This window comes from Elephantulus edwardii, unplaced genomic scaffold (assembly GCF_000299155.1).
Source record: "Elephantulus edwardii isolate Elephantulus edwardi_28Jun2011 unplaced genomic scaffold, EleEdw1.0 scaffold00094, whole genome shotgun sequence".
NCBI classification, from domain to species: domain Eukaryota; kingdom Metazoa; phylum Chordata; class Mammalia; order Macroscelidea; family Macroscelididae; genus Elephantulus; species Elephantulus edwardii.
Window position 1 is genome coordinate 4,159,582 of NW_006399844.1, and position 26,714 is coordinate 4,186,295.

Genomic DNA, 26,714 nt, shown 5'->3' on the forward strand with positions numbered 1-26,714 from the left:
ATGTACTATCACATAGTCTTAATATATATATGTTAATATATATGAATATATATTAAATATATATATGTATGTATTTGTCTATAGTTTGTTGTTAGTTGCTGTTGAGTCAGCTCAAACTTATGGTGATATCATTACAAAAGAACAAAAAATTGTTTGGACCTGTAACTATCCTCAAAACTATTTGTGTAAAAAAAAAAACTATTGGTGTGCTGGAGTCCATCTATGTGATATGTATTTTAAGTGCCTTCCTACTCAGAGAAGTAAATTTCCAGCACTATGTGGTATTGTTAGTTGCTGTAAAGTCAGTTTGAACTCATGAGGATTCCATGTGTGGAGAGAACTGTTCCATAGGGTTTTCCAGGCTGTGGCCTTTCAAGGTGCCTTTGGGTGGGTTCGAACCACCAACCTTTCACCATAAGTCAAGCACTTAACCCTTTGTACCACTCAGGACTCCTTTCTAGCACTATTTAGAACAACATTCTGTCATGATACTGTCTTAGTTATCTAGTGGTGCTATCTAGAAATAACACAAGTGGATATCTTTAACAGATATTTCTTTTCTCACAGTTTGTGAATGAAGTCTGAATTCAGTGTCAGCTCTAGGAGAATATCTTCTCTCTCTTTTGACGCTGGAAGAATATTCTGTCTTATTTCATCATCTGTGGGCCTAGTGTTGCTGGGAGATCTCCATATTTCTTGCATCAGTCTTCCTCTGGTTCTAGGAGGTCCCCAGTACTGAAACCCAGGATCCAATGGATGTGCTCCACCCTTAGCTCTTCATTCTTGATAGTAGCCTTCTTGTACTTCTGCTCATTTGTTTAATCACTTTAATATCTCAAAAGACATTGTCTCAAAATAGGACTTAAACAGGTAGATTTCATCCTGCTTCATTAGTATAATTGCCTTTAATCCTACCTCATTAACATCACAGGGGCAGAGATTTACAACACTTAGGATTCTGAGGCTCCGTCTAACATACTTTGGACATGTTGTGAGGAGAGACCGGTCCTTGGAGAGGGACATCATGCTTGGGAGGTTGGACGGACAGCGCAGGAGAGGAAGGCCCTCTATGAGGTGGATTGATTCAGTGACTGGGATAATTGGGATGGGATTGTCAGAGACAGTGCGATTGGCACAGGACAGAGCGGAGTTTAGGGCTGTTGTACATAGGGTCGCTATGAGTCGCAGGCGACTCGACGGCACATAACAACAACAACAGGATAATTAAATCAGATCACAAAATGAAGGATAATTACATAATACTGACAATTACATAATAAATGCCCAGCCAAGTTGACACATATTTTAGGAAAATTCAATCCATAACATTTATCCATTGTTGTTGTTGTTGTTGTTGTTGTTGCTTTTATGTGCTGTAGAGTCACTTGCAACTCATAGTGACCTTTTGTACAGTAGCTCTGAACCTGCTCTATCTTGAGCCAATTTCATTGTCTACAGCACACCTCCTCCCATTACCCTGATCACTGATTCAATCCATCTCATCTAGGATCTTCCTCTCTTATGCTGTCCCTCCACCCTTCAAGGATGATGTTCTTCCTTTTCCAAGGACTGGCCCTTCCTGGCAACATACTCAAAGTATGTGAGATGGAGCTTCATAATTCTTGCCTCCAAGGAGGCAAGTCTGGCTTCACCCTCTCCAGGACAGACCTGTTTGTTCTCTTAGTACTTCATGGTATAGTCACTACTCTTCTTCAGCACCACGACTCAAAGGCATTGATTCTTCTTCTATCATCCTTAGTCATTTTCCAGCTCTCTGATGCACAGCAAGTAACTGTGAAGACACCATAAGGAGTTTATTTGACTATATGATCTCCATATCCCAAAGTATCTTCTAGTTAAGATTGGGGGGAGGGGGGACGTGAGGTCTTGCTTTCTTTTTCATAGGAAATACAGCAATACAATGATTCCAGGATTGAAATATTTTTCAAATCTAAAATGGGGGTATTTCAGTCAGAGAAAATTAAACTCCTTATTTATAAACTGTCCTATATTTAATTTTATTTCTTAGGAAAAAATTGACCTGCAAATGTAGGCATAGACTAACTTCTCTGTCTGATAAAGCAGCTCACTTTATTAGAGACACACACTTAAAACACACTCTGGCCTCCCCAAGTCTTCTTACCTAGTCTAATTTTCTATCATGTATGACATTGTTTTCACTTGTTTGTTTCTTATCTATCTCATTCCCATAGTCTATTACCAGCTTCATATAACCAAGGTGTTATACCATTCCTTTTTTTATGTCATTAAACCTGTTGACATCAAGGTAATGCTGACTCGTAGAGACCCCATAAAACAGAGTGGAACTGCCCTGTAAGGTTTCTTTAGGGAATCAGATTGCCCCATCTTCTGAGAAAAAACAGAGAGATTCAAACCACCAGTCTTTTCTTTCGCATCCAACCACTTAACCCCTGCAGGCCCAGGACTCTTCTGTATATCATTAATACGTCATAAAGTGATCAACGTGTACCTTGTAAATGTCAGGGGAAAAAGAAATATTTCAGATTGTTTTACTCAAGTTCATTTTTGCCATCATAGATTTTTTTATTAACTCGATAAAAATTCTAGGATAAATCACTAAGTTTAAGGCCATTTAAAAATTTGTGATCACAGAAACTTGTCTCAATAAAATCCTAAATTGTTCAAAAGGGCAGCTACTACCAAGTAACAAAGTGCTCCAAATACATGGACAGATCTGTGCTTCCTGGGTCCCGTCACACTGCCCATCTGGCTTGTCACATCCTCTGCACAGAGTCCTGTAGTGATGGCAGATCGTGAAGGGATTTAGTCTGAAAGGGGAAGTAAATGAACTCGTGGAAAAGGCACCTTAGGAGATTAAATAAAATGCACAAATATATTCCTGCTATTATAACTGGAGAATAAATCTTTTCAAAGCTGCAACTGGTATGTTTGTAAACATATATTAAGGAGCTTTTCATTAGAGAGATATCTTGCTAATAAAGAGACTTCCAATCTTGGAGGTAAGAAGCAAGAAGTCCACAGTTCCCCCTTCTTCAGTGCATAGATGATGCTTTTCCAAGATCAAACTGGGCAGTGGGAATTGGAGAAGCTATTGAGCAGCTCTGCTTTCACCTGGCACTTGGGAAATGGTTTTCTTCAGTTATATAATCTCCCCATTGTGCTGCAGCCACCTCTTTCTGTTCTGTGCTGACAGCTTCTGTAATCAACATTGAGTGGCTCAGGTGAGAAGACCTCAAGTCATCCTAACTTAAGGATTAAAAATGCTTTCTAAACAAATGATAGCAGCAAGGATGTGGTGAATGCTACATTTGCCATTTTCTGTGATGCAGACCTCGAGACATAGGAAGTAAGGCATTGTATAGTCTCTGTCCTCAAGGAACTTCCAGTCCTGGGTGGAAGACAAAGTTAAAGTTCGCGATATCATGTGGCAATAAAGAACTGTGCCATTATTGTAAATGGTTATGAGGATACAAGGACGGGAGGCAGGAGCAAGGAGTGAGGATGGGCGCAGAACTGGGTTGCTTAATCATAGAGTTGCACAATTTGATGGGTGGAGGGGTTATAGAAAATGGGAAAGATAGGATGTGAAAAACAATGTATCCAATTTTGGTTGCTTAATCATAGAGTCGCACAATTTGATGGGTGGAGGGGTTATAGAAAATGGGAAAGATAGGATGTGAAAAACAATGTATCCAATTTTGTAAGTAAACCAGTATAAAATTAAAAATTTCTTTTAAATAAAAAAAAAACTGTCTGTGATGGGTATTTGAGATTTCACATGGTTTTGCTTTGCACATGCTTTTGTGTTGAGGCATGATTTACATATAGGAAAATGCACAGACCTGAAGTGTACATTTCTGTGAGTTTGGACCACAACATGGGGATCACAGCTGAGCAAGAGCTAGAATATTTCTGTAACCTCAAAAGTGCTCTCATGCTCTTTCTAGAGTAATCCTCACCACCACCAAAGGCAATCACTGTTCTGATTTCTTTCTACTCTTCTTGAACATCATATAAAAGGATTCATACAGTTGTGTATGAGAATTTACTTGGTTTTGAAGTTAATTTCTTAGAGTCACTGTTTATAACTGTTTTTTACCAGGAGGATAGCTTTTATTTTGATAGGCTCCAATTTTAAGGAATTCTTCATAACCTTTTACATTAGATAATTAGAGCGAGTAGGTTGAAGTTATAATCAGTAGATTAATTATCACAACATTAGTAAAATCAACTTTATTTGCCAAATATACCACCTACTGCAAGTTTTAAAAAACACAGTTTTTTAAACCATGCAACCATTTGAGCAAGTATGTTTTGTCATAGTAAACATCCACAGTTTAAAGTCAGCAAGTCAACACTCTTTGAAATTATTAAAACAATTCTTTTATATTAAGGGAAAACTTTTTTCCCTACCCCCCCCAAAGGGAAAACTCTTATCCGTTAGTATAGATAAAGATAGATAGTAATGCAACTTCCTAATGAGGTCTAGTTGGAATTTAATTGTCTTGGTAATTGCAAACATCCGCAGTCTTCCCTATATTTCCTTAGAAACAGTAATAATGTGTCCTTTGTTTCACAAAAACACTTGCGCCAAATGCTTCTTGTATTTTTAAGTACAAGTCTGAAAACTGCTACTCTTTCTTGGTCCCCATTGCATTCGGTAGATTGCACATGTAGATGTTCGTGAACTCTCCACAAACATCTCCTCTGCCCTAGATGTTTTCCAGATAACTTGGCCTCATCCATGTTCATTGCTCTGTTACTTCTCTTACAGGTGAACCGATTTAGTAAGGTGGAAGACCGAGCTATTTTTGTCACCGACCGTCATCTGTATAAGATGGACCCCACTAAACAGTACAAGGTGATGAAGACTATCCCTCTCTACAACGTAAGTACTCTCCTGATTTCTGAATAAAGGAGTTTAACTGTGGTAATGGATCATTACGGTTCGAAACATCATGCATGGGAAAATGGAGGGTCAGCAAAAAAGAGGAAGACCCTCAATCAGATGGATTGAGACAGTAACTGCTGCTGAGGGCTCGACTGTGTCAGAGATTGTAAGGATGGCAAAGGACAGGGTTTAGATCCATTGTTCATAGGGTTGCTATGGTTTGTACTCAACTCTAGTTAACAACAATGGATCGTTAGGGAACTGTGGTGGCCTGATGGTAAGGAACTGCACTGCCAACCGAAAGACACATGGTTCAGAGTTGCTCCCCAAGAGAAAGATGGGCAGAAGTCTCTTCCTGTGTGATTTACTGCCTCTGAAAACCTGCTGGAGGGTAAGCTATGAGTCAGTTTGATCAGAAGTGGTTTGATAGACTGACCAACAGACTCTGGTGCTTCCATTTGTTTTCAATCCCTTCAAGTCTGAACTGAGTCATGGTTGAATTTCTAGCAGGTTTTCCAAGACTGTAAATTGCAGGGGAGGAGACTGTTCATCCTTCTCTCTTGGAGCCAATGGTGGATTCGAACACCAGAGAGCTGCCTCTTTTGGGTTCTCAGGGCAACTCCCTGTGGACTATGCTCCCAGGGCTCCCTTTGGAGCTTTAGGGAGCTCCAAATTGTGTATTTTGTACAAATATACATTTTTCTGTCAAGAGGATCCAGGATTTCTAATATATAAACAAAGACCTTTTTTTTAGGTGTAATAAATACTAGATTCTGTATGATCTTTTCTAGTCCTAACCATCCTCACTGCTTAAATGTGATGGAATTGATAAATTTTTCTTGTTTATTTTGATAAAACTTATTGTTGTTTATTTTTTAAATAAATTTTTATTTTATATTAGTTTGCTTACAAAGTTTGTATACATTATGTTTCACACTATTCTCCATTCATGTCATGTTTTATACAATCATTCTCGTTCATTGTATTTTTAAAAATTAATCAACATTGAAATATGCCCATCATTGACCTGCCTTTCCAGATCTTCACTGGATCTTTCCCATTTCCTATACCCACCCCTCCTTCCACCCATCAAATTGTGTGACCCTATGATTTCCCTGCGCACATCCTCATCCCTCTGCTCCTACCCTCCATCCCCTTGGATCTTCATGCACGTTTTACTAGTTATCTTTCGATTTCTGCAAAAGTTGTCTTATACAGTATTATGGGATTGAGTTTGTTCACTCTGTATAATGCTCTCCAGTCCATCCTGAGTTAGGTTGTCATTTTTTAAATCATTGCTCCTGAATGCTGCATAGTATTCTGTTGTGTGAATGTACCACAATATCTCAATCCATTTGATTGTGGTTGGACATTTGGGCTGTTTCCCTGTTCTTGCCATGGTGAATCATGCTGCTGTGAAAATTGGTATACAAATCTCTTTGTCTCAATTCCAATTTTCTCTGAGTATATGCTAAGCAGTGGAATTGCTGGGTCATATGGAAATTCTGTGTTCAGCTTTTTGAGGAAACATTGAACTGCCTTCCAGAGTGGTTGTACCATTTTACAATCCCACGCACAGTGTATCTCTCTGCATCCTCTCCTACATTTATTGCTTTCTGTCCTGTTAAACTTTGCCACTGCTACTAGGGTGAAATGGTAGCTCCTTTATGGTTTTGCTTTGGATCTCTCCTATTGCCAGTGATTTTGAGCATTTCTTCATGTTTCTGTTGGCCATCCAAATGCCTTCCTGTCAATCCATCTTTTTTGCCCATTGTGTAATTAGGTTATCAGTCTTTTTCTTGTGGAGGCCCTGTAGGATTCTAAACATTTTTGTTATGAGACCCTTGTCTGAAATGGTATTGCCAATTTTTTTTCCCAGTCAGTAGGTTTTCTTTTCACCCTGTTAGAAAAAGGTTTTCATGCATAGGGTTTAATCTTTAGAAGGTCCCATATATCAATTTTATCCTCTCCTGATTGTGTATTTCTGTCTCTATTTGTCAGCCTTTTTATACCGTTGACTAAGCCTTCTAAGTTTGGTCCTACTTTGTCTCTTATGATCTTTATAGTTGTAAGCTTTACTCCTAGAACTCTGATCAACCTTGAGTTGATTTTGTGCATGGTGAAAAGTGTTTATATCCTGATTCAGCTTTCTTCTGCAGGTAGTAGTCCAGTTTTATCAATACCATATATTGAAGAGGTTGTCATTTTCCCATTTGATAGGTTTTGTTTCCTTGTTGAATATCAGTTGACCATAGAGAGATGGATTAATTTCTGGATTCTCAATTCTAATCCTTTGTTCTGTGTGCCTGTCATTGTACCAGTACCATGCTGCTTTGGTTAATACAACTATGTAGTAGAACAAGGAATTCTATGCCTCCCATCTCATTCTTGTTTTTCAAAAGTGCTTTGCTTGGTTGAGGTTTCTTTCCTTTCCAAATAAAATTGTCAACCGCCTTTTCTATCTCTTTGAAAAATCAATTTGGTGTTTGTATTGGGACTTTGTTAAACATGTAGATTGCTTTTGATTGGATAGTTATTTTCACTATACTGAGTCTTCCTTTCCATGAACAGGGGACATTTTTCCATTTATGTAGGTGCTTTATTATTTCCCTCAGAAGTGTCTTGTAGTTTTCTTTATAAAGATCTTTTGTATCTCTAGGTGACTTTTGAGGCTCATATGTGAGCTGTTTGGATTTGCTGGATTTAGCTTACAATGAGCTGTGGACTAGAAGCCTCTTGTTAAGAGCCAATCAGGGCCTGATGTTCCAGTCTGGGTTTTTAAAAGTGGGTTGGGTCCTCATGTTAATTGTGTTTGTATGAACATTCTTCTAAGTGGTACAGCACTGGTCTGTCAATTTGCTGTACTGAGGTAACTTGAGGTTGTGGTGATACTGAACACTGTGCCACTGGTGTGTCAAATGTCATAATGGTCACCCATAGTGGACAGTGTTTGGTGGAGCTCTCAGATTGAGACAGGCTTGGAAGCGGAGTGGCATCCACCTCCCAAACAACATGCCTCTTGAAACTTAGAGAAATGACAATAGTTATAGAACAGGTTCAGGTCTTTTGTTCATAGGTTAGCTGAGTCATGCTCAACTATGATGCCGCTTAAGAACAGTTAAGTTTTTTCCTAAGTATCTCAATTTGTGGTTGGCTGTTGTAAATGGTATTGCTTTCTTAGTTTCCTTATCTGTGTTTTCTTTGTTACAGTAGAGGAATTCCACTGACTTTTATATATTGATCTTGTAGCCTGCCACTCTACTAAATTGGTCTGCTAGCATTACCAGTATTTTTGTTGAGTCCTTGGGGTTTTCTGTGTACACTATCATGTCATCTGCATATAGCAACAGTTTAACCATCTCGTTGCCTATCTGGATAAGTCTTGTTTTTAATGAGAAATAGAATCAGGAGAAAATGAAATATGATACTTTATGAAAACTTTACTGCTTTTTAAATTATAGAATTTGCACGCTCCATCCAGTTCTTTCCACCAGTAGATTTCTGTTTACACACATAGGGTTCCTTATAGATAATCTCTGATCTTTTGTAAAAACTAACTTTATAGGATTTTGAAATTCTGCAATTATTTCTTTTATGGTTTTTATTATATATTATTTTGTGGGTTTCTTTTTGAATTAAATATAATGTTGTTTTCTTCTGCTTTATGGGATCTGCTGCTTCACAAGTGACTACATCGTCTCCTCTCTTATCTACATGGTTCATTTCCAAAGACCAAGTCCATATGCAAAATAATCAGCATTATAAAAAAAAAATTAGCATGATTGCATCCATTCACAAAAAAGAGGATGACTGCCTCATTCTGTAACTACCAAATTCTTGAGATTCATGGCCCAAACCAAGTTGTCATATAACAGTAACCTTCACAACCAGTGTTACCTTCACTTAGTACCCCAGCACTCATTAATGCCAAACATATAGCATGAGAGCACAGTGCTGATTGTGGAACAGACCATCAACTACTCATGTGCAAGTTCAAACTAAAGCTAAAGAAAATGAAATCCACACAAACCAAAATTTGACCTTGAATATATCCCACCTGAATAAAAAAAACCAACTCAGGAACAACTTTGAAGCCTTTGGACACTAATGAGGAGCCGTGAGAGGATATTAAGAATTTTGTCCATGAAGAATGAAAAATGTCATTACAAAGACAACGGAGGAAGAGAAGACCGAGATGGACATCAGAACAAACTCTGAATATGGCAGTAGAGCACTGAAAAGCCAAAGCAAAGGGGGAAACCTAGAAAGTTAAGGAGCTGAACAGAAGATTTCGAAGGGCAGCTCAGGAAGACAGAACAAAGTATTATAATGAAATATGCAAAGATCTGGAGTCTAAAAATCAAAAGAGCTAAACTTTCACAGCATTTCTTAAGCTGAAGAAACTGAAGAACAGATTCAAGCTGCAAATTGCAATACTTGAAGATGCTATGGGCAGAATATCAAAAATGGGAAATACCAAAAGAAGATGGAAGGCATACACAGAGTCAATTCAAAAAGAATTGTCTCACACAGAAGAATTTCATGAATCAGCATACAACCAAGAGGCAATGGTGATGAAAGATGCTCTGGAGGAATTGGCAAAATACAAGGACCCAGGAATTGATGGAATAGGATTTGACATAGTTCAACAAACATAAGAGCCCTGGACATGGTCACCAGGCTGTGCCAAGAAATCTGGAGTACAACTACCTGACCAACTGCCTGGAAGAGATCCCTATTTATTCTCATTCCAAAAAAAGGTGACCCGACAGACAGTGTGGAAATTATCAAACAGTAGCACTAATACCACACACACAAACAAAATCCTGCTGAAGATCATCCAAAAATGATAGGGAAAGTACATTCACAGATAACTACCAGAAATACAAGCTGAGTTTGAAAGAGGCCATGGCACTGGAGGTACCATTGCAAATGTCAAGATAGATATTGACAGAAAGCACTAAAAGAATGTCTATCTGTGTTTCATTGTCTGGCTCCCAGAACACCTGATTGTGCTCAAGTGAAACCTATGACTGAACCAGGAAACAATCTTCAGAACAGAGCAAAGAAACACTGTATGGTTCAAAATCAGGAAAGAAGTGCATCAGGGGCGTGTACTGTCTCCATACCTTTTCAATCTAAATGCGGAACAGATCATTCAGGAGGCTGGACTTTGTGAGGAGGAATGGGACATCAGGATTGGAGGAATACTCATCAACAACCTGTGTTATGCTGATGGCACAACCTTGTTTGCTGAGACTGAGGAGAGCCTGAAGCGTTTGCTGCAGATGGTCAAGGACTGTAGTCCGCAATATAGATTGAATTTCAATAGCAAGATAACAAAGATTATCATCATTGCACCAAGTGACAGCATCATGATAGAGAACAGATTGAGATTGTTAGCAATTTAAGCTTGCTTGGTTCTACAATCAACACTCTTGTTACCAGCAGTCAGGACATCAAAAGACAAATTACATTAGGAAAATGTGTTATCCGGGACCTCTCCAGAGTGCTAAAGAGCAATTATGTCAGTCTAGAGACTAAGATGTGCCTGATAGAGGCCATGGTCTTTTCAATTACCTGTTATGTACCAAAGAGCTGGACAATGATGAAAGAGGACAGAAGAAGAATTGATGCCTTTGAGTTGTGGTGCTGGAAAAGAGTATTGAACATCCTTGGACTGCCAAGAGAATTAACAGATCTATCCTGGGGACGGTGAAGTCAAGCTATTCCATGGAGGTAAGGATTTTCAGGCTCATTCTCACATACTTTGGACATATTGCCAGGAGGAACCAGCCCTTGGAAAATGACATCATGCTTGGAAGATTGGAGGGATAACAAAAAAAAAGAAGACCCTGAATGAGATAGATTGACACAGTAACTGGGGTAAAGAGGGTAAGTGAGTCAGAGGCAGTGAGATTGGCCCAGGATAGAGATCTATTGTGCATAGGCTTGCTATGAGTCGCAGGCGACTTGATGACACATAACAACAACAAAACATTTGGATAATAAATTTGTTTTTCACTGTTGTCATATATGTGAAATGTTACCAGTAAGTGAAGAGAGGATGTATCTGTTCTGATTCTTCAAGAAGGCCTTTCCTGACTACTGGATCTTTTCATGTGTCAGGTGATTTTTTTTCTCTGTCTGCCTTTGTTCTTAATGAGAGAGATCTGTGCTTTTCCAGTGCTGGGAACTATGAGTAATATTATTTAGAGATTATTTTAAACTCTTTTGTCTCTACAAAAGAAGATGGAAATGTTGATGTTACTTTGTAGTTTTATTTTTGTTAAATCAATTGTCCTATTGGTAGAAAAGGAGGACCCATATGGCACAGTCGTTAAAATGCTCCACTGTTAAGCTACCTAGGTCAGTGGTTTGAATCCACTAGCTACTTCATAGGAGAAATATGTGGCTGACTGCTTCCATCAACACTTAAAGCCTTGGTAGCACCAGAGGGTCGTATAGGGTCACTATGAATCAGAATCATCTTAATGGCTGTGGGTGGGCTGCTGGTAAGATACCAACAAGATAGATTATTCTGAGCTATAATGAATAATGTAGAGCATCATGGCAGGCTTATTACTCTGATGATGGAGTTCAGACTTGTCTCCACCCCGTTGCACATGCACATACACATACACACAGCATTTTCCCTTTTTATTAAAAGGCTAATGGATCGTAGCTATGTAGAAAATTATATTGTAGATTATTCTTGATTGTAGATAGTCTTCTTAACAAAAGCTTGTAATCATATATATCAATCATGGTTTAAGCTTAATAATCCTGAAATCTAATAGGAAATGAAAGAAGATGAGGAAAGAAAATCATGTTTTGTCAAAGTCCAGTGAAGTGTAGCCAAACAAAAAATGATTTTTTGGTATGCCTTTTATTTCTTTTCCTTGCTTTCTGCTAAATTGGACATGATATAAATTCAATAAATAGTTAAACAACTGATTAGACTCAACTTATTCTGCAAAATTACCTTCCTTTTTCATGTTGACTGGTTTATTTATAGACTATTTCCCTTCATCATCATCTTCACCATTAATGTTAGTAATATTACATAATACTTTAAACTTAGCAATGTTTAACCATTATGTCAGTGGTATGGGTACATGCTGTCCCAAATGCTATCGGTGGCCTATTTCTATTTCCTTAAAGTCCATTACTTTTTTTTAAGTGATGAAATATTCTAAATAACTATTTTACACCATTTAGTATATAAAAACAAAAGACACATCTCACAAAATTATTGCGCAACTCAGTGGGTTTTCCGGTAACTTTCCTTCCTGATTTTACTTAAAGACACTCATGGTATGATGGCCTCTTCCCCCTACCTTCTCTCTTTTATTTATTCATTGTTGCACATTTTCTCCCTCCTCCCCCTCCTCCAGCCCACCCCACAATGTATTCCTTGTTCCAAATTGTTTTCATTCATATAATGCATAATCATACATTCCTTCCAAGCATTTATTCCTTTCATCTGTTCTAAAAGAGTGTTCATTATTTATCTACTCCTTCCCTGTTCCCTCCCCAAACCCCCAATGTCTGCCCTGTTCTATAACAGTGGTGTTATACAGTATTTATCCTTTTGTGACTGAGATATTTCACTTAGCATAAGGTCCTCAAGGCTCCCTTATGTTGTGTAATGTGTTACTATTGTTTTTCAGTGCTGTGTAGTAATTCATTGTGTGGATGTACCATAGTTTTTCCACCCATTCATTTGTTGATGGGCCTTGGGTTGTTTCCATCTCTTTGCTATTGTGCTGTTACCATCTTTTTATATAACATCCTTACTTGCAATAGCCACCTTCTCTGTCAGAAGTCTGCAGCACCTACACATTCCTCACACATAGAGACCTGGAAGTGTTCCCTAACCTCAGCCACCCAGTGACTAAGGGATTGTTGTTGTGTGCTGTTAAGTCAGAACCGACTCATGGCTGACCCTCTAACCATTTCTCAGAGACCGTCAATCACACAGGAGAAGATTGCTCATGTTTCTCCCACAGAGCAGCTGGTGGGTGCAAACAATGTGCCTTGAAGTTAGCATTGCAACTTCTTACCACTTGGCCACCAGAGCTCCCTGTGATTAATGGATATGTTGTTATTGTTGTGTAGCATCAGGTCAGAATCAACTCAAAGTTGACCCTCAAATGGGTTTTCAGAGGCAGTAAATCTCACGGAAAAACTTGTCCATCTTTTCTCTTAGAAAGCAGCTAATGAATTCTAATTGCATACAACTCCTTACCACTAAGCCGCCAGAGCTCCCTAATGGATATGGGCCTATAAGTGCTCAAGGCAAGAAAATTTGGAGATGTGTTCTTTACACTACTTCCTAAAGCTTCCTTGTAAGAAATAGAAAAAAGGGACAGAAAGTATAAGGATTTTTTTTCTTATTTTAAATAGTATCATCAGGTTTACTGATAAATTGACACTTAAGCAAAGACTTGAATGAGGTAAAGATGACCCATGTGTTTACTTGGTGGAAAGTATTTTAGGCAGAAGGAAAAGTAAAGACACAAAAGCGTGGGCACACCTGGTGTCCTGAAGAAGAATATGATTTGAGATGGGGACAGGGAAGGAAGTAACAGGTAGTGAAATAAGATCAAACCACCTAGGACTTTACAAGTCATTTTAAAAATATGGGCTCTTATTCTAAGATGGAAAGCCACTGGAAAATTTGCATCAGAGGGATAGCATGATCTAACTTAGTTTTAATAGAATCTTTCAGCTGCTTGTTGTGATAAGACTGAGGGTGATGGGGAACAACAATAAAAGCATTGAGACCATTTGGGAGGCTTCTACATCATTCAGGCAATGAGTGATGTTCCCTTTGATCAACATGGCAGCAGAGGTGATGGGAGTGGTTAGATTCTGGACATACTTGGAAGGTAATGCCAGTATGATTTCCAGTGCCTGAGCTGGATATAGCGTTTAAAAGAGTTAGGAATGATTTCCAGAGTCTTTAATCTCAACACTTGCAAGGGTAGTTGCCATTTACTGAGATAGAGGATTGCAGAGAGAGTGAATGTGGACATGAGAAAGACTAGGAGTTCTCTCTGACTCACTAAGATGATGCCATCTATAAGACGCCTCGTGGGGATTACAGGCAGGAGGAAGCTCATTCACTTTAATGTGACTGCAGTTCTTCAGGCTGCATTTCTTTTTGAGCATTCTGTGTCCCCGCTCCATTTCTACATGTTTTGTGGTTTGATTCTAGAGGGAAGTGAAGTCTACCAGTTGACCTAGTTGAGTATTCTCAAACATTTTAAAAACTCCAGTTTACGCAGGTGCTCGAAGTTGCCAAAAGGAGCAGGCAACTCTTCAGTAAAAAAAGCCTGCTTTGTTCTCTCAGGTTTCAGGTTTGATAGGGATGGGCAAATCAGAAAGTGGTTATCTAAAGGGAAGCACAGTAGGACATGAGGCATGAAGTAGTTGCTTTACACACTTTCACAAAGGTAGTTATTAGTAAGATGATTGTAAGGGGGCCGAAAACCCTACCGTATCTATGAATGAAGTAAAATGTAAATGAAACTAATTAGATAAATTTTTAAAACCCTCTCCAGTTTGAGCGAAATACTGTATAGACACCCAATACATAAAATGGCTTTTTTAATAGAATCCCTCTGGTTGAAGCACCATGAGAATTCACTAACTGTATCCGGCTGCCTCCACAAAGCTTCAGAGCTCAGTTTGAAAATCAGTAGTAGAACTTATCATCAAAACGGTTCCCCACATTCACACACGCTCTGTGCTTCAAACATATAGAAATAGGTGCTTTTGTACATTATCGCTACCAGTTTGATATGGCTGGGTTTGAACTTCATGTAAATGAAAATATGCAGTGCATAATCTCTTGTATCTGGCTCTTGTATCTTTCACTTAACATTATATCGGTGAGAGTTGGTTATGCTGGACACTTATACAACACTTACAGTGTGTTGACTCTCATTGCTGTAAAATACTCAGTGTTAAAATGCCACAGTTTCTCAGGTCCTCTGTGGGTGGGCATTTGTGTTGTTTCCAGTTTCTAGTTATTATTAATAAAGCCATTTTTAACTTGTTTTCTTCTTTGCACCTAAAATTCTTTATCCTTAGTCAATGTCAGTCAGCTGTACATTTAAATACTTTTTAATTTTCTATTTTATCTAATATTCCTGCATGTTTGCTGTGGGAAAGTAGCATGTTATGTCGTGTCAGACTAGTATATAAAGCCAGGTAGCATGGAGTGTTTTTGTTACCATGGTCTATTATGTTTTATTATTTTAGGAATAGAACTCATGTAAGGTTAATTTTAATTTTTTTAATGTAAATAACTTTTTCCCCATCTGTTACAATGTCTGCAGCTGTGGATGCAAGCATAACAAGTCTTGTGAAGCTGGTGTATGGCTTTGTCTACTGTATATAAGGTCATAATGAGTTGGAACCAGCTTTATGGATAAACCAGCAATGACAGATATTTACTAGGAGTCCCTGAGTGATACAAACAGTAGAAGTTAATTTCTTAAATGACTATTCGACACTAATTCCTTTAACTACCACATTTTTACTTGATTATATAATCTTTTAGTCTTTCCAGCCCCTTAAGCTTTTATCAGTCTTCACTGTCTTTTTTTCCAGGACCATAAGTGCTCATGCACTTTGGACCTATCTTAGTGTGCTAGGGCTTCCATCACAAAATACCAAAAGGAGGTGGTTTTCAATAATAGACTCATTATCTCACCATCTAAGAGTGAGTATTGGCTTTTTTGGCCCCCGCTGAGGTCTCCAGGTGTTCTGTGCCTCTCACCAGCTCCTGGTGGCTCCCAGCAACTCTTGGCATTCCTTGGCTTGCATCTCGGTCAGCCTGCATCGTCATTCTTACTTTCATGTAACATGTCTGTTTTCTTTTATGAAACACTATATATAAGAGATTAGAATCAAGCTACTCCATTATACCCTCATGTGAACTGATAGAAAAGCTAAGATTTTATTTCCAAACAAGGCCACATTCACAGGGACCAGTGGTTAGAACTTCACTGTATTGAGGGATACAAGTCAATCTGTCTACCTTCTGCTAACAGCATTAGGGAGCCCTGGTAGCACAGTCCGCAGGGAGTTTTGCTGCTAACCCAAGACTTCACCTCTCTGGAGACTCATATCCACAACTGGCTCCACAGTAAAAAGATGGGCATTCTTTCGTGTGCTTTACAGCCTTGGAAACTCAATAGAAGATTAGCTATGAGTCAGTTCCTACCCAAAGGCAGTGAACTGGTGGTGGTGGTGGTGGTGGTGGTGGTGATGGTGGTGGTGATGATGTGTGACTAATGGCATAGTGTTTACCAGAAAGAAATAGTTGAGGCTGCATGAAGAATTTGTGAAGGGAAAAGGCTATAAACTTTATTTATTGCTTGAAATAATCTTTTATGTCACACAAAGCTATTATCCTGCAGCCAACATTCTGCTGCACTGCCATTGTCCCTAAATTATTTTTAAATATAAAAAGCAAAGATTATTATCTTTTGTTGGTCTGGCCTGCTCCTGTAAATTTAAAAGCAAGGCTCATTGATTGCAAAACTAGTAACAAAATTTAAGAGAATTAGCGTTAAAGCAAAAGAGAAAACCAAACACTGAGATAGTTGTTTTTCAGTCTGTATCTTAGAAATTTCTTCCTCTTCTTTCCTGCTGCCTCATTATCCACCCTTATGATCTTTCAAGCGGAACAGTCCAAGCAGTATCATTAATGCCTGTGTCAATAAAATCATCTTTACCCTATTTCTCTTTGTCAATCCCTGTCTGAACTAGAACTTGCCTGGAGACAATATTCCATTAGAACAGAGATTCTCAAGCTTTTCCATGACACTTGTGGCAATTAAATAAAACTGAGAACATTTCCCTGGTGGAATATAGTATTCACACATGACATGTCCTATACCATAAGAGTAGGGGAATACTTCTTTTCACATCTAGGTAAATATTTTAATTTTTACTTAAATATAATCTGTATGTATTCAGGAGCATAATTCCTAAGCGTATATCTTGCTATATTATCACAGAGTGAATACATCTCTGTAATTGTTGCTTAATGTTAAGAAACAGCATTAATAGGGCTCCCACAGCCCCTATGATGTTCCCTCTCAATCTGTACCCTCTTACCATTTGCAAAAGTATAACTAGTTTTTTTCACTTTGAACTGAATATAAGTTAAATCAGGCACTGTGGTTTTTTGTATGGCTTTTCCCAACAGTGTGTTATTTCATAAGATGGGAGGTATGTGGAAGGCAAATAAATCATTTACACTCATGAGGAATGATAGAAGGAGAATTGATGCCTTTGAGCTGTGGTGCTGGAGAACAGTATTGAATATACCACGGGCTGCTAGGAAAACAAACAGATTCATCCTAGTCAGGGTGAAACCAGGCTGGCTACTCCTTGGAAGCAAGGATTCTAAAGCTTTGTCTGACATACTTTGGATACGTTGCAAAGAGGGGCCAGTCAGTGGCATACTTGGGAGGGTGGAAGGACAGAGCAAGAGAGGAAGACCCTTGAGATGGATTGATTCAGTTGCTGAGGCGATGGGGGCAGATGTGTCAGAGATGATACAGTTGGCACAGGATTAAGCGTGGTTCAGAGCTGCTGTACATAGGGTCACTATGAGTTTGTGCAAGTGACTCGATGGCACATAACAACAACAACATATAACGGTTTATTATATGAATATACCACAGTCTCTTTATCCTTTCAGCTGTTGATTGAAATTTGGGATATCCAGCATTCTTATGTCTTTTGACATCTATGTGCTTATACTCTCTTTTGGCAAATACCCAAGAATAAAGCTGGTATTCACTTTTTGTAGAGAATGCCAAATAACTTTTCAATATAGTTGTACTAGTGTACGTTCTCACCATTTTTTTTTAACACTAGGTACTCAAGGTGTTTTAAACTTAGGTATAGAGATATGAGCAACCCAAGTATCCCTTAACAAATGAACGAATAGGAAAAACCTATGGTATATTCACCCAATCGAATACTACACAGCAATGAAAGACAAGGAACTAATAAAATATTACCCAACATGGGTGACCCTGGAGGACATTATGCTGAGTGAAATATCTCAGTCACAAAAGGACAAATACTGCATAACACCACTGTTATAAAACAGGACGGACATGGTGGTTCGGGGGAACTATGAAAAGAGCTAAATGAACACTGCATTAGACCAGATGAAGGGGGAAAAACTGTTTAAAGTGATTATATGATTAGGCATTATCTGTATGATAAGAATGGGGGAGGGAAGAAATTATGCAACAATGAATTTTTTTTAAGTGAACTGGGGGAGCTTAGGGAGGAAAATGTGCAATAATGAATAAATGAAAATCCAACTTTTCTATAAACTTTCATTAAAACCACAATTTAAAAGGGCAAAAAAAATACATTTAGGTGGTTGCGCATTGTGATTTTTCTTTTCATTTCCCCAATTCCTAGTAAGGTTGAGCTCCTTCTCATGTATTTATTGGATATTTGGATACCATTTTTGAAATGTATATTTTAATCTCTTGTCCACTGTTCAGCAGTGTTGATTTTTTTCATTTCTTGATTTCTAGGGGTTTTTAAATACACACACACACACACACACACACACACACACACAGAGAAGGATAGTGAGATTTCACATCATATGCTTTGGACATGTTGTCAAGAATGGCCAGTCTTGGAGAAAAGACATCATACTGGGAAAGGTAGAAAGTCAGTAAAAGAGAGGAAGATTCTCAACAAGATGGTTAGACACAGTGACTGCAAAAATGGGCTTGAGCATAAGATAAGGTGACTCTGTAGCACCCAACAAATCAGTACATGTCATGGTTGTTTACATTCATTTTGTTGCACAAATTGTTCAGACTTTGGCCATTGGAAGCTTTTTCTCTGGACTGCTATCTTTCCTTGACATATCCCATCAATGTAGGGTTGTTGAATTTTTGAGGTTTAGGATTGTGTTTTGAGCATTTTCTTACTTTCTGGCACTACAATATGCTCCAGGTTCATCTGTTTATTTTCTGCCCGAGTCCTAGGTCCAGCCATTTCTCCAGGACGCCCTGGTTGCTCTTACTGGAGAAGATCGAGGTGTTCGTATATCGTTGTTACTGGGCTGCCACTTCTTTTACACCTTCTCAACTGGCAGAGCACAAAAATACACCATCTTTATGTTACAATAAATCTTTATTTATGATGCATCCATACAAATAATCCTATAGAAAACTAGTAATATTGTGTCTAAAACATTGATCATATGCTCTTCAGCTGTGAGAATCATCCTAGAGATTACTGTTAGCTGGTGGGAAAGTTGCATCCTGTGGCTGAATCATGTTGCTAGAATGAATGCACGTCTGCCATTCAGCTTCCTGTGGACGTTGGTTCACCAGCGCCAGTGCCCAGGGAGCAGACTGCCAAGGTTGAATTTAATTTGCGTAAACACAAAATCTGTTCACTGGTTTCCAGTGAGACCGCAAAAAGTGTCTCACGTAACCTGACCTCAAGCTGGAATTCCCTTTCCCTTCTCTTGTTGGTAAGTTGTGTTCATTTTGTTTGATGGGTTTGTTTGAAGAAGATCTGAATCTGCCCATTAACGTTGTTCGATATAGCCCCTTTTTATCAGTATTTGCTGGATGGCTGAGGAAGCAGCCAATTAATTACACAAATACCTCTTTTAGTTCTGTGGAGAATGCGAAGCAAGTACGGGAGAGAGAAAAGAGACAATTATCTGAACGGATGTGGCTGTTTGGTAGAGGTAAATGGATTGTAATTATGCCAGGCTTCATGCTTTATTACTCTATTTGACGTGACTCACTGGAAAGATATCTTTTCATTTGGAAGATGGATTGCCCTTGTAATATGTACAAGGGTGAGTCTTACTGAAATCCATCCGCCTGCCAGCTCAGCTCACCATCACCATTTCTAAAGCACCCTACCATCATGGCAGCATCCCAAGGGAAGGTGTTTCCATGGTAATCTCAATGGAGGCTGTCAGCTGACGTCTGGCCCTGCCTGAACTGGTGTTCCCTGGCCTTCTCCCCTCTCCCACCTCTCCTTCCAGCCTTCAAACTGTATTTATTAGTCCTCTTTAGCAAGAGTATATAATCCCTTGATGCCAGACCATGAGTGGCATCAGTCTTCTTTATTTACTTAGGTAATAAATTTACCTTCCTAATTAATTCTCCGAAGGTCCTGAAAGCTTTATTATTTTGAGCATCCTGTGCAAATGTTTTGGTCTACACACACACACACACACACACACACACACAGAATAACAAAGACAGCTGCTTAGCAAGATTAGGTTTGTAAACCTTTGTTCTTGGAGGGAGGGGGATGATGTCTATATAAAAAGACATTTTTTTCCTTCTTTTTTTTTATTTTTTGTGTGAGTGTACCGTCAAATCAGATCTGACTGGTACAGGAGGAAATTGTTCCTCCTTCTCTGGCAGAGCATCTGGTAAGACATTTTTAAAGATACAAATTTTAAGGTTTCAGTGTAGGTTTTCAAGATTATACACACTCACATTGATGGCTTTGCAATGAAACCATTTTTCTACTCTGTTTATCCTTTTCTTTTCCCGGTTTCAGTGATACTATTGGATTTGAGTGAACCACATGCTTTAAAATACTTCTGAGAGGTGTGATGTTTAACTTATGCTGGGTCTTACTTATTATAATGAGAGTGAAAGAAGTTCCTCTCTCCATTATTTTCCTGACACATGGTCAGATGTAAAAGCCTTTTGTAACACCAATTGGAAACCACTGCTTATGCTAAACAGTATTCTGCAAACCAATTTATAATGTCAAAAGTCAGTGCTTCCACACGAGGCAGGGTCCACTTTCATCAGTACCAAACTCAATTTCCAAAGGAAATCAAGTAGTGTCTGAAAGTCCCAGTCACTCACGACCAATTCATGACTCCTCTCAAAAGCTACCTTGCTGAAGAAGCACAAAGCCTTTTAAAATCTTAAGTGTAAGAAAATGAATACATCACCTTCTTTATCCAAAGGTCAGATTACTGGAAACAGGATCCTTTTACAGCAGTACCCTCAACCCAGAAATGTACCTTTAATAAGACTTCTCCTTTTGGGGAAAAAAAAAGAGAGAGAATCACTGCCTGTGGCCCTACTAAGCTTCCCCTTACACAATAGTGTTAGTAGAACTCTTGTTGGTTAAACACTTACTGTGTGTCAGGTGTTTGACAGGCACAGGGTGATGAAACTCCACTCAGTCTCTGCTCTCGAGCCTCCAAAGCCTTGTGGGAGAGACCGACAAGCTGAAGTCAGTGCCTGACGTGGTCACTGTAGCTGCATTCATTGCTGGTGCACACTGTTGTGATGCTCAGAAACTTGAAGGACATACAACTGTCAAAGAATGGCGGGGTTCACACTGGAGTCCTTTTGATTCTTGCTCAAATCCTGACAAAAAACTGCTACTTACTGTCTCCCTTTTATGGAAAATATTCATTCCTTTTTTTAAGAAGTCGGGAGAAATAGAAAGTTAACCCTTGCTTTGTACCTAATGCCATCCATTTGCTAGGTAATTTACATATGTGCTCCTGTTAGCTGCCGAGTTGATTCCATATCATAGCGACCCGTGTACAGCAGGACGAAAGCCTACCCAGTCCTGCCCTGTCCTCACAACCACAGCCGTGCTATTGTCGCCACTTGCCTGGATTCCTTGTTGAAGTACTTCCTCTTTTTCCATGACGTGCATTTACCGAGCATGGTGTCCATCTCCAGGGACGAGCCCCCCCTGATAACATAGAGTACATGAGACAAAGGCTCACCATCCTCACTGCCAAGGAGCTTCCTGGTGGCACTTTCTCCAAGGCCAATTTGTTTGGCCTTTTGATAATACCCAGTGTATTCAGTATTTTTTTCCAGGACCACAATTCAAAGGCATCAGTTCTTTGATCTTCCCTATTGTGTCCAGTTTTCACGTACATAGGAGGCAACTGAAAAATACCATGACTTGGATCAGAAGTGAACCTCAGTAATTAAAATAAATTTAAATGTTGTAAGCTGAAAAAAGTGAATTCCACAGTGACATCTTTGCTCTTTAGCAGAGGTCCTCCTTTACAGCAGATTCGCCCAATGGACCAGTCTTTGATTTCTTAACAACTGCTTCTATGGGCATTGATTGTGGATCCAAGTGGAAAATACCGAACTCAGTCTTTTCCTTGTTTAACATGGTGTTGCTCATCAATCTAGTTATGAGAATTGTTGTCTTCACTGTATTAATGTATAATTTATACTGAAGACTATAATCTCTGACCTTCATTAGTAAGTGTTTTAAGGTTCCTTTGTTTTCTGCAAGCAATGTTGTATCCTCTTCATAGTACAGATTGTTGAATCTATTATATCACAAAGGACAGGATTCAGATCTGTTGTTCATAAAGTCGCTGTGAGTTATACTCGCAGTATCACTAACAACAGTATCAACCACATGTCGTGATCAGTGACACCAGGGAAGCACTCACTGTGTAGAATAACCAACCATAGAAAGTTATAAGAGCCCAAGCTTGAAGCACAGAAGGCAGGAAGGAGTCCTCAATTAATAGAAATGGAACTATAATTGCTTGAGACAGGGGGGAAAAAGAAATGGAACTATAAGGAGTTAAGTGGGAAGAGTACAGTTACATTGTGTATATTATAATTAGTATTATTTTTTTAAATGTGTATAGATGTTAGAATGAGAAAACAATCAGCTTCTTAAAACCCGCATTCAAATCACAGTAACTGCAACATAAAAAAAGAAAGTTATTAAGTGATTGCTGTGTAGCCAAGGATGATAGGCACTGATGTAACTTTTCTGTTCCTCAAATTTATTCATTCTTCTAGTTAGTTCTTTGAAACATTTGTTAAAAGTTGGACTTTCCCCAAAATGTAGTTCTTACTTTAAAATTTTTCTCACTTTTAGGCAGCTCTTGTGGCCTAGTGGCAAGAAGTAGCTGTGCTGCAATTCTGAAGGCATGTGGTTCAAATCCACGAAATGCTCTGCTGGAGGAGGAGGGACAATCTCCTCCTGTGACAGCTGGATCTGATTTGACGGCACACAAGGGAAAAAACATTTTTTTCTCACTTGTATGTGGGAAAGACATAAATAATATGCATTTTCTAGAAAGCCTCATAAGCCAAGTAGAAAAATTAAACCTTCAAGATAGCAATCATAGTTTCGTGTTTGAGGACAATTCTATGGAAAGATTTTCCTTAAATAAGAGCATGATGCATTAATGAGTTTGTTTCTTTTTCATTACTTGACGTTCAGGGGGAAAAATGTTCTTTACACTAAACTACTATAGTAGAGTCTCCTGAAGTATAGGAGAGTCTGATTTTCCGATAGAACAGACATAAAAGAGATTTCATGTTGTTAGAATGATGCCTGAACTGAGACCGCTCTGCAATGTGCTGGGATTAGCGGCTACATCTAGTAGGACAAGTGTTGTTGAGAAATTGCTGCCTCAGCTTCTTTGGATAGAACACCCTTTCACTTACCAGGATCTTGACTCCCTCTGCTCCTCCCTCCTAGCCCTTCTATCTAACAGCCTATTGCAAAGCATGTTGAGTTGTAACAGCACCTTGTATAGCATTTAAAGATCATTGCACTATAAATGGCAAAGGACTTAAAAGAAATCACATCCAATGGAGTCAGCAAACCTGACTGTTAGGTGTTAGGTATGTAGTAGCATAGGAGTGGCTGTTGAATTCATGCCCTATTTTAACAACAGCACTCACGTCAGTAGATTGTTAATGCTTGAAATAAAATCATGGAAATAAGCCTGATCTAATGCACAAAAAGAGCTGAATACAATTCTTGTTACTTGGTAAAATGTCCAGTAAACCCCCTCAAAAAAACAAAAACAAAAACAAAAAAAACAGCAGAACAAATCAGAGAAGGAGAAAGGGATCGGGCCACTGTATCATCAGTGTTCAGTCTTTGTTTTTCATCCTGCCTGGGGTATTTCTCCCCACATATCATCAGTATTCTCTCTCACACACTTCCTTTAGTTCTCTCTGCTGTAATGTTACCAAACAAAATTGTCTCTACTGATAGCTCCCCACCCCCATCCTGCCTCTTGTCTATGTCTTAATATTAGCTCTTTTCTTCACAGACTGTCACATTATGCAGTTGTCTGTTGCCTTGCCTCTGTTGTTGGTAGGTGCTGTTGAGTAGGCCTGGCTCACAGCGATCTCCATCTAACAGAATGGAACCCTGCTCGGTCCTGCTCGTTCTCATAAGTGCTGCTCAGCTTCAGTCCAGTGTCGCCGCTGTACTTGAGTCCATTGTATCAATCCTCTTGTTGAATATCTTTCTCGTTTTTCACCACCTCTCTACTTTGCCAGACATAATGTCTTTCTCCACGGATTGGAGAACAATCTTTATAACATGTCCAAAGTATGTGAGACAGTCTTGCCATTCTCATGCCAAGGAGCATTCTATGTGCATGTCCAACTCCCCTCTTTCCCTGTTAGAACATTGGCTTCTGTGAGAGGTGGTCTGTGAGTTATCATCCCATATAGCAGGTGTTCAGTAAATGGGTGTTAATGAATGCGTTATGTGGGGGATCAAGGTTAGGGACAGGGAGTTAAGACTGCTACAATAATCCCTTTACTAAATGACTCAATCATGGACAGTAAAGATGAGGAAAGGGGGCTTATGTTCAAGAGATGTCCAGGTGATAGACACATGAGGCTGTGGGCATAGAAGAGAAAGAAGAGTCTAGGATGAGGCAAAGTTTATTTCTTGAATGACTGGGTAGATGGTGCTGCGGCTTATGCATTGTTTTGTGTTATCTAGCGCAGCTGTATCATAAATACTACACACATGGATGGCTTGTAATAAACAGAAACCCATTGTTTCACAATTTAGGAGGTTAGAAGTTGAGTTCCAGGTGCTGATTCTAGGAGAAGGCTTTCTATCACTGTCAGCTCTGGAGGAAGATCTTGTCTCATTTCAGTGTCTGTGGGCCCAACATTCCTTAGAGATCCCCTAATATCTTGACCTTACCCTGACCTTCTCCTCAAGGAGTTTCTCAATGCTGAGACCTGAATCCAAAGATCACACTCTGCTCCTGGCTCTTTTTTCTTGATGGTATTGAGATTCCTTCCTCTCTGCTTTTCTCTCCATTTTTTCACTTGTACAATAAAAACAGGTACTGCAAGCCACATCCCAAGTACTGTGACATGATGAAGATGCTGAATCTCTAATCCTCTTAGATCAGAGCTGAGCACATCAGACCTCATCATGCAGTGATTACATCATTGCATAACTGCCACTTTACATCCAAATACGAGAATCACAGCCCAGTCAAGGTGACACATATTTTGGAGGGACACAATTCAGTACATGACATTCACCAGGATTGGAAATGTAAGAAAATAGGCAGGAATAGGACTGGAGAACATGGAAATCAGCTCAGTCTTAAAAATGAGTTTCTAAAAAAAAAAATTAGTTTCTCTTGAAACATGTGAGAAATGTAGAAATTGAGAGGCCCAAGTAGTTGTTTGACTTTCTGGAGGACAATCTGAGATGAAAACATATGTTCAGAAGCCATCACATATGTAGCTGGAATCATAAGATGAAATGTGGCCATCTCGGAAAGTGAAAACAGGGAAGAGACAGGTAGAGTGGATAAGCAGAAGGCTTTTAAGGTTCTAATTAAGGATCTGACTTGGACAGAAGTACATTGGAAGCCATCAGAAAGTGCCCTTTGAATTCAGTGTCTTCCAAATATGTGATAAATTTTGTTCATCTCCTATTCATCAAGTACACAGAAGACCATCAATGAAATGGATTGACGTAGAGACTGTTAACAGTGGGCTCAAGTATGTCCAAGATGGTGAGGACAGCCCAGGATAGGGCAGAGTTCAGGTCTGTTGTTCACAGGGTTACTGTGAGTTGAAGTTAACTTGATGACACCTACCAACAACAACAAATGTACTTGGGAAGTAAAGATGAGAAAGGCACAGCCTCTGGTTATTGTTTAGTGGTGAAGAGAAATGCATCCGGAATTCATTGCAATGCACTATGTAAGCATTTAAACCAAGCACTATGAAGGGGCACAGAGAGGCGTGCCAGTGGCTTCTCAAACAACCAGTGGTATCAGGAATTTACAAGTATATGCAAACACTTGTCCAGTTTTCGGCACAAGGCACTTACAGCTTTTTTCAAAGGCTTCTGAGTGATTCATTACATTTGGCAGTGCAGAACTGTAGATTTTAGGGTGCATAACCAGGTTTCTGTTTTAGAATGCAAATACTGATGATGTGACAAAGTATAGACTGAAATGAAGAGACCGCTGAAGTACATACCACCTCGGAGGCTCCTGGAATCATCTCAGTGTGCACAGCAGCACCCAAATAGAGGAAAAAGACCGAAAAAGGTTCCAGATTTACTCTTAATTATAACTAACATTTTTTTAAAAAATATTTACTATGTTCCAGGTACATTTCATTGGTTCTGTGTGTAAATTGTTTTACGTGTGAATCAAACAATTTGGTGCTCTGGTGGCTGTGGTAAGGAGTTAGCTGCCAACCCAAAGCTTGTCGTTTGAGACCACCAGCTGTCCCGTGGGAAGAAAATAGGCAATCTCCTCCCGTGAGATTTATAGCATCTGAAAACTCACTGGTGGAACAGCTGTGAGTCAGTTCTGATTCAATGGCATACAACAACAACAACATGTTATAAATTTCAATATCCTATCTACAACCAGGAGAAGATAAAATAGATGAATGGGACCTTCTAAGAATCAAATCCCTATGCACATCCAAAAACTTCTCCAACAGGTTAAAAAGGGAAGCCACAG

The 26,714-nt window shown here is 39.1% G+C and overlaps 1 protein-coding gene across 1 annotated transcript in view; it reads left to right on the forward strand.

Annotated features, from left to right (window-relative positions):
* The window catches only part of MYO1D (myosin ID), a 449,506-nt gene that overhangs the window by 293,777 nt on the left and 129,015 nt on the right, over window positions 1–26,714 (forward strand). The window contains exon 20 of the mRNA XM_006890918.1: window positions 4,778–4,891. Within this exon, the coding sequence (XP_006890980.1) occupies window positions 4,778–4,891 (114 nt within the window). The remainder of the gene's footprint in view (window positions 1–4,777; window positions 4,892–26,714) is intronic.